The sequence below is a fragment of the Rhopilema esculentum genome, chromosome 11 (assembly GCF_057945365.1).
Source record: "Rhopilema esculentum isolate cy_ngs chromosome 11, ASM5794536v1, whole genome shotgun sequence".
NCBI lineage: Eukaryota > Metazoa > Cnidaria > Scyphozoa > Rhizostomeae > Rhizostomatidae > Rhopilema > Rhopilema esculentum.
This window is the reverse complement of record NC_142825.1, coordinates 4,795,446-4,804,785: the sequence shown is the minus strand read 5'-3', so window position 1 is coordinate 4,804,785 and position 9,340 is coordinate 4,795,446. Positions and strand designations below refer to the sequence as shown.

The window sequence follows — 9,340 nt, the reverse complement described above, 5'->3', positions numbered from 1 at the left end:
TTGCTTTATTTTGACATATTTACTGTATTAATTTGCTAGTTACTAGTTGACAATTTACCAATTTATATGGGCCTAACTGTGCCAAAAAATTACCCAAGTTGTGTTTATAAGGGGCTCCTATAAAACTTCAAAGCAGTTCCTAAAACTTGCTTTTACTTGCAAAAATCAAGAAAATCCAAAAAATGTTTTACTTGTTATCATGAAAATGTATTCTTACCCTAAGCTTGAAAGTTTCAAATCCAAAAATTTTCTTTGAAAATGCATTGGGAAATGAAGATGAGGAAAAAGCTTGTTTAGCAAAATTTTATTAAACATCAAATTTGAAAATCCAGAGATGAATTTTATTTCATTTATTATACAAAATAACTTGCCAGTTTGAAAGACTTGCTGTGAACCATGTGAACCATGTTATAGGTTAAAGTGATATAATTTCAGGGACTGATTTTAGCTGCAACAATTGGGGTGTAAGATAATGATTGGATTTTGATGCCACACCCTTACGTTGCCTGAAAAATGATTGAAACTACCATTTTTGAATTCTTTTTTTAATTAATGATGAGGAAGATAAGAAGATTAATGAAATTAATTTTGCATCATTTGATTACAACTGACTACGAAAAAGTGATTTTTACCAAGTGTTGCCAAAGAACACATAAATATTGGGGGTCACACACCGCCCATAACCAGTGAATCTGTCTTTGAAAAATTTCTTTATATAAAACAAATCCACAAGAGCCAATTTATTTCATTTAGATCTACTATTCTAACGATAAACTCTGGCTTTTCCAGATAAAGCTAAAAACAGTTGGATGATCAGTAAATGGTGATCCTTTTAAGAAACGAAAAAGAGTTTGTTGCTCTATTAGAACTTGCTGTAGTTAACAAGTTGACAAGTGTTGGACAAAAAAGCAACCTCTCTTGCTAATTAATATGGAAGGCACCTTTAGAACTGAGTTCTGGCCTCAAGCGCTAATTACCTTCGTTCAATCGCTGTTTGGGGATTTTATTAGAGGGGGAGAAGGTGTTGTTACTTTAAGGTTTTCAAAGAAGAACCTGATGTATCCTAATTTCTAGACCTAGGTCAGCTCTAGGTCCTCATTCAGTCTAGCTGTACTGATGAGCCCTGATGTTGGGTAAATCCGGTCTACCGCCAACTGTTTGAGGTGGCAGTTGTTTTTTTCCTTCAACCTTCCACTGCTTTCTAGGATGGTGCACAGTCCGTCAATGCCTCAGCACTGCTTTTTGGTGTGGCTCATGGTAAAGACCCTCGAATACTCATGTATACTTTTCTTCCTGTGTGTCCTCTCTTTTAAAATATATTCTTATATTCTCTCGAGATTTCTTATTTATCTCAGCTTTGGCAATCATTTTTTTCCCCAAAAGCATGTCTCGTTTACTTCTCAATATCTATTTTTTGTAAACCTTTCTGTTTCTTTTTTATTTTCCAGTTATAAAATAATTTACTTACCGTTTTCTCTTGTTTGCTATTCTTAATTTGTCTTCTGTCATGCTGCAAATCAAAAATATCCTACAAAATTCTACCATATTTCAAGAGCTGCTAGTGTTCTAACCATTTTTCTAGAGATATTTGAAGATTGATACCCACACAAAGGAATTTAGCATATATTTCTCTGTCTGTCAATAGCATCCTTTATATTTGAAGTCTTATTCCATTTGTGAGTGCTCTTTTTGAGACTAGTTCATCGTTTTATTTCATTGTCACATCTGCAATTCTCTTTGATGTTATTTCTGCGATTATCTAACCTCTATATTTGCCTTATTTCTGTCTCTTTGCATTTCCTTGGCTACATTTTTTAAAAGGATCTTTAGTTTTTGCCATCTGCTCATTGGATGTGAGAAATTTACATGTGACTACTTCAGCATTTGACACTGACCTAAATCTCACTGACATATGTTTGGCAACAGCTCTGAACATTAACCTACATCTCATTTGCTATATTTTTTTATGCAACCCTAGATTCTCTATCAATTCAACTCAAGCTTTTTGTTCCCAGTAAATATTTCAAGGTCAAGCTTCTCAAGTATAATAGTAAGCTTTCTGTGATGCGCCTTGTGGGATCAATAAAGCAGAAAACGGTTTGCTTACTAAATGATAAATACACCCAAACTTTTTTTCTGCCAATAAAAGCGCTTAGATTTGAATCTATTCACGGTGACTTTCAAATAACTTGATGAAATCTTTCCTCTTGATTTTCTTCACTTTATATACAAATTTACCTTTTAATTTTTTAAAATCTGCCAATGGTCTCGATCGATCTGCGATCTCGTTCGATTTCATTCTTTGCTATATCTCATTTTCTTTTATGCAGCCCTTAATTTTGATTTCAAGATTGTCGGTCATTCTCTGGGTCTGTGAATTACAGAGGCTCTCCTCCCATTGCTTTGTCAGAAGTTTTACCTATGTACGCCGTCCATATTGCAATATCATTTTCTTCTTCATGATGGTTGTACTATACTTTGCTTTAATATACCTTGAAAAAATATTCTTACCATATATCTGCTTTGTTTGTTTGTACATTGTGCCCAGTTTTGGCATATGGCTTTGGTAATTTGAGACTCAGTCATCCATTTTGCATTTCCAACCTATTCTCCTCATCATCATCATCATCATCATCATTAGCCTGTCACACCACTGCTGGCGGATGGCCTCCACATCTTTCTCCACTCATCACGGTTTTGGGCACTTTGGGTCCACGTGCTGCCTGCCTTCTGCTCGATCTCATCTCTCCATCTTCTCTTTGGTCTTCCCTTTCCTCTCTTCCTGTCCCACAGAGTCCATTCTGTCGTTTTCTTAGCCCATTCGTGGTTCTTCATTCGTGCTACATGTCCTGCCCACTTGCCTTTGGCTTCAATCACTTTCTCGATGACATCCTTCACCCCTGTTCTTGACCTTAAGTCTTCGTTCCTGATCTTATCTCTCCTCGTAACACCCAGCATTGATCGTTCCATGCTCCTCTGGGTGACTGCCAGTTTCTCTCTTTGGCGGTTGGTAAGTGACCATGTCTCAGCTCCATACGTCATTGATGGCAGTATGACAGTGTTCATGATCTTCCTTTTGAGACACATGGGCATTCTTTGATCTCTCAGAAACGTGCTGTACTGTCCGAATCTCTTCTAAGCAGATGTTACTCTCTCGTCTATTTCTTTCGCCATCTCATTTCCTGGTGTTAGCAGTCTTCCCAAGTACTTGTACTCATCCACCTCCTCCAGTTGTTCTCCATCCACAATTATTCCTTTCCTTCTCCTTTTCCTAGCTATTTCATTGCACATGATTTTCATTTTCTTTCTGTTCATTTTCATGCCATCTTTTCTTCCTTCCTTGTTCAGATCGTTGAGCAGCTTGCTGAGATCCTCTTCCTTTTCTGCAAATAAGATGATATCATCTGCAAATCTCAGGTTGTTCATTCTCTCTCCGTTGATGTTAATTCCCACTTCAACTTCCATTCTCCTGAATATTTCTTCCAACGCTGCTGTGAACATCACTGGTGACAAGGTGTCTCCTTGCCGCACTCCCTTCATGATCTTAATCTTTCGGCTAAGTGATTCGTTCCGAACCTGAGCAGTGCCTCCATCATATGTCTCTTTCAGGATGTTGATGTACTTCTCCTCTATGCTGTGCTGTTTTAGCGCTTCAAAAACAGCCTTGTGCAGTACAGAATCAAAGGCTTTTTCGTAGTCTACAAACGCCATATGAATGGGTATTTTATACTCATTGGTTTTCTCGAGTATTTGCACGACTGACTGCAGATGGTCGATGGTTGAATGACCTCTTTTGTAGGCAGCTTGTTCTGGCGGCTGGTGGTCACTCAGATTGTTATTCAACCTGTTCTTCTAGATCTTCATGAAGAGTTTGTAGACTTGGGAGAGTAAACTGATTTGTCTATAATTAGCAAGGTCTTTCTTGTCTCCCTTCTTAAATATGAGTGTTATAATGGCATTTTTCCACTCGTTGAGTATCTTTTCTTCCGTCATCACTCTATTGAAGAGTGTTCTCAGCTTTGATCTCACAACTTCATTTCCGGCTTTGAGCATTTCAATCACAATCTGATCTTCTCCAGGTGCTTTGTTATTCTTCATACCTTTTATGGCATGCTCGATTTCACTATCAAGGATTGGTGGTACACCTCTACTTCTTCTTTTCTGATGTTCTGGGCTGCATCTTTGTATAGCGTTTCATAGAATTCTGCGCACCTCTCAAGAATTCTCTCTCTGTTGGTGATGGCGGTTCCATCTTGCTCTTTCAATGCTGGTATAAGAACCCTGCAGCCTTCTTTTTCTTTTGCTCTTTTCAATCCTTTCCCACTCTCAATTGCCTCCTTCACTCGCAAGGTGTTGTGCACTCTAAGATCTTCTCTCAATCTCTTCCTGATGGTTTGACATAATTTGTTGTACTCTCTTCTCTCTTGGTCATTCAGATCTTTCTTTGCCATTGCTCTCCTTTCTTTTAGCAGTTCTTTAGTTTCCTGCTTGAGCTTCTCCTCTCGCCGTCTTTCCTCTTTTCCTGCTGTTTCCATAGCACATTCCTTAATGGTCTTTGTGATGTTAAGTGCCATTTCCTCCACACTGTCCTCTTCTTGCAAGGCTTCAAAGCGATTTTGCAACTTCAGTTGAAATTCATTCTCTCTTTGTTTCAGGGCGTTGATGTTTACTTTCACTCCTTTTGGTCTCATCATTTTCATTCTTTCCAGTCTTGTATTCATTTTGATCTTACTTCTGACCATTCTGTGATCACTACCGATGTTTACCCTTTTTATGACATTGACATTCTGGATCATGTTTTTATTTGCCAAAATATAATCGATCTCGTTCCTGGTTTCGCCATTTGGACTTATCCAGGTCCATTTTCTGATCTTCCTCTTCCTGTAGAAGGTGTTTCCGATCTTCAAACCTTTTGATTTTGCGAATTGCATCAGTCTGGTTCCCCTTTCGTTCCTTTCTCCAAGACCAAAATTTCCAACTGTCCCTCCGTCGCTTTGATGATGTTGTCCAACCTTTGCATTAAAGTCACCCATTACGATCTTGTATTGACTTTTATTCTTCTCCATTGATTTTCCAATCTCCTCATATAGCTCTTCAACTTCTTCATCATTGTGACTCGATGTTGGCGCATACACTTGTATTACTTGTAGTTGGTATTTGCTGTTCACTTTCAGTGTAAGCGACGTCACTCTGCTGGTCTCTCCTTCGTACTCTATAACTCGGTCCTTGATGTTCTTGTTGACCAGAAAGCCAACTCCTCCAACAGATTCGTTTCCTCCTATTGTGTACAGCACATGCCCACTTTGCAACTGTTTCAGTTGCTCTCCTTTCTTTCGTGTTTCTGACAGTCCAATGAAAGTCCCACTTGAAACCTATCAGCTCTTGCTCTAGCTCCTTCTCTTTCTCTGGATCTTTCAATGTTCTCACGTTGTAGGTGCAAATATTTAATTGTATTCTTGAAACCCGGGGATTCTTAGCACCCTCTGCCTTTCGGCTGCCGGGGACTGAGGGCCGTTGTGTGTTGCGTGTATTCATGTTGTGGGTGTGAACCATGACTCACCACGATGGTTCAGTGCGGATTGGTGAGTTGCCTGCACCCTAGATTTCTCAGGGGTGTAGGACTATGAGGCAGGTAGTACGAGGTTACATTTTACTCATAGCAGACTTGGAGCCTGACCTGACTTCTATTCTCCTCAGTCATCTGCAATGTTCAATTTTTTTTCGTGAACTTTATTTTAACTGTAATTGCTAAAGATCTCATTAACGTTATCCCTTCCATAGCTTGTGTTGATTCAATTACTTCTTATTAATTTTTGACGTAATATGTAAAAGTTTTCTGTGTTATTTGTCTGAATATTTGTCTTTGGTTTTTTTATTTTTAAAGCCTTTTTCAGATGATATTTGCAGGTGTGAAATCTCTGTCACAATCTACTTGTGAGAACGCATTCCATGGATGAACTGGTTTCTCCAACCTCTTGTTAAGAATGATGTAACCTATTGAGTGTTTTTAAATTACTCCTTCACGTCCGTAATCTTGTTGGATATTCTTCTAACCTTGTGTTTGCCATAACTTGATTGCTCAGCACACCCTAGTGAATACTCTATAATTTCAAGACCCAAATACATTTTTCTTGATAATATTCTAGATTCGTCATGCCAATTTATTTCATTTAGATCTTCTATTTTTACGATAAACTCTGACTTTTCCAGATAAAGCTACAAATGATTGGATGATCGGTAAATGGAATGGTGATCCTTTTCAGAAACGAAAAAGAGTTTGTCACTCTCTTAGAACTCGCTGTAGTTAACAAGTTGACAAATGTTGGACAAAAAAGCAACCTCTCTTGCTAATTAATATGGTAGGCACCTTTAGAACTGAGTTCTAGCCTCAAGCGCTAATTACCTTCGTTCAATCACTGTTTGGGGATTTTAATAGAGGAGAAGGAGGTGTTGGTGCTTTTAGGTTTTCAAAGACAAACCTGATGTTTCCTAATTTCTAGACCTAGGTCAGCTTTAGGTCCTCATTCGGTCTAGCTGTACTGATGAGCCCTGATGTGGGGTGAATCTGGTCTACCGCCGACAGTTTGAGGTGGCAGTTATTCTTTTCCCTTCACCCTTCTACTGCTTTATAGGATGGTGCACAGTCCGCCAACGCACTGCTTTGCGGTGTGGCTCTTGGTGAAATTCCATAAAGAGACTCTCAAATACTCATGTATACTTTCTTCCTGTGTGTAGATGCTTGACATATTTTGAAATATTAAATTATCTTTTTTCTTTCAAAAACTCACCCTCAACATTATGATGAATTTTTAACTTCAAATGATTTGGGTCATGTTCAATAACATTAACGAATAGACCAAAGGTGTAAATATCATACGACAAACGTTTGAATAATTCCTCCGATTTACCCAGATTTTGTTGGTAGGCTTTTAAACATTGCTTTAAAAAGCTCCTAAAGCCAAGTGATTAGAAACCGTTTTCTTCAAAGTTTTCCTAAACTATCAAAAAATTTCGGGTATACCTTTCTGCCCAATATTCCCAAGAAAGTATTTTTGTGTTTCCCATCAACCATTCAGGCTTATGGTGTAGATGCTTGAAAAATTCTCTCAAAGAGCAGATTTCTTGGGCTTAAATAATTGTTTGTTTTTCTTTAACTGATTCCAGTTGGATCGTCCTTAAAACCAAACAGATTCGTGGTTTGTTTCAATTTTTTAGCTGTCTGCGCTAGTTTATAAGGCTAGGTCCACAGCTTAGTGCCAAAAGATAGCACAGAACGATGTATTTGCTTTATTTTCTTTCAATTAACAATAACAACAAGTATACCACAGACTGAAACAGTGAATTTTTCTTTTTTTAATTGTAGTATTTACAACCGATTTTAGATTTTCACCTGATTGTCCTTTGGTAATACCCGTGAGTGAATGACGTCTTTCTACTGTTTGTTAAATCTCTGTACATTCTTCATCTTCGATAAAATAATCTCAAGGACCAAATGCAGCATATGACTAATAGGATTCCTTGGTAGTGATTCATATATGCGGAAATGTCAATAGTTATCTTTATTTTTTGAAAATTATTCACGAAAATAGCTTTTTTATTTTTCGAGAGTTATTTCCTGACTAATTGAAAGGCCTAGCTGTCTGCAAAAAGATGGAAAAATATCAAAGAAAAATTATTTCCCTTGTTCATATATTAGAATTTTGACGAAAGTCTTCGACAAATAGAGAGCCTGTAAGGAAATTTCTTCAAAGCGTTATACAACTGCGTGGAAAGAAAGTCTTACCGCGTCGGGGGAGACATTTGTGCTGCTGTCCCTCAAGGCTCGGTTATTGGCCTATTTCTAGTGTTGGTATAAGTTATTGATTTGGAACGGAGTCTGTGATGCACTGTGTAAAGCTTCACAGATGGCAAAGGCCGTGTGAATCATGAACGTTGTGTAATCCGTTCACGAGCGAACAAGTCATTTTATCTACAATCTAACAAAAGGTTGCTGGGTTAGTCTCTTAAAGGGAAATGGTACAGTAGATTTTCTTGTAAATTGTTCATAATTCAACCAAATCACTTATGTAGGGGAAATTGCTGGGAACTAAAAAGAGTCCTAGAAACAATAGAGCAACCGAGAAAAATTTAAACTGGCCCTTAATGCACAGATAATTCTTATGCCATTCAGTAATGTTATGTTTGCTACAGGGTCAGCTTTTGATCTTTCTGAAATATGAGAAACGAATCTGTGCTCTTATGCTACTGCAGTGCCCATATTAAAGGACTGATATCAAATTGCAAACAAAGGTTTATTTGCTGGAAGATTCGTCTAATAAAAGTAAATTTTGTCTCGCTTCAATTGTAGTTGCCTTCAGTTTCCGCGTGCTTGCTCCTGGCACCTTTTTGTACTTATTTTTTACAGTTAACTTCTTGGAGCTTTTACATTTGATAGATAAACATCCATACTATACAAATGTGTCATTTAAGCATTTCCAATAGATGCATGTTTGTAATATATTACTGCTAAAGCTCTATTATTCCTTCTAGAGCTTCAAGAATAGCAAGGAGTTTGCAATTAGTTTACTTTTTTGACAAGGAATCTTTGAAACCCAGCTTTTATGTGAATAAAGATTTACTCTGTCTCACTAAGCCTTCGTTGTTCTTCGTTAAAGTCTAAAATCGTCACCAATTTCTTAATCATTACAATAATTTTGTTGTAGTCATATAGTAGTTCTGTTAACCGGAGATCGTGCTTGTTCAAAAAGTCTGAAAATGTTCTGTTATCATGTATACTGTTCAGAAATGGTTGCTTTTTTGCATTTTGCTGGTAACAGATTGAAAGAGCCAACTTTGTCGTCAATTTTTAGGCTATTTTCTTAGTTTTGATCAAGGAAGCAATATTTTGAAAATATCAACCTGGACCGTGTCCTCTCCGAATTTCCAACCTTGAACCATAATGTCTGAAATTTTCCTTGCTTTTCGTAAACACGTGTTCCCGTTATCTTATACTAGATTGTTTGTATTGATATCAGAAGTAAAAATAGGACTTCCTGAGTATATCTTTTCAAAAAGAACTTGTTTTTTCCGTAGTCAGACTGGGTTTTTTTAAGGTGCATGTAGTCATTTCAAGGTCCAAGGCTCTTATTGCGAAGGGTATATTTCTAGTAAAAATATCTTGAAAATTAATACTTCAATTCAATTTTTTCTCTGACAAAAAGTTGTTTGTAAATAAAAAAGAGTTATTTGTCGTTATCTTGCTTTGCATGATTTTGCAGCTTTTACTGTCTTCAATGCATTGGGTCTATCTAAAGATATTCTAGAAAGGATATTTAAGATGTTTAAAGTTATGAGCACATGT

At 37.2% G+C, this 9,340-nt stretch overlaps 1 protein-coding gene across 1 annotated transcript; it reads right to left on the bottom strand.

Moving 5' to 3' along the window:
- Positions 1-4,103: 4,103 nt before the first annotated feature.
- On the bottom strand, positions 4,104-5,553 carry LOC135691482 (uncharacterized). The gene is made up of 2 exons (XM_089111225.1): positions 5,373-5,553; positions 4,104-5,278 (listed from the first exon to the last, which is right to left on the bottom strand). The coding sequence occupies exons 1-2, from the start codon at positions 5,551-5,553 to the stop codon at positions 4,104-4,106; spliced, it is 1,356 nt and encodes a 451-aa protein (XP_088967351.1).
- Between the last annotated feature and the right edge of the window lie 3,787 nt (positions 5,554-9,340).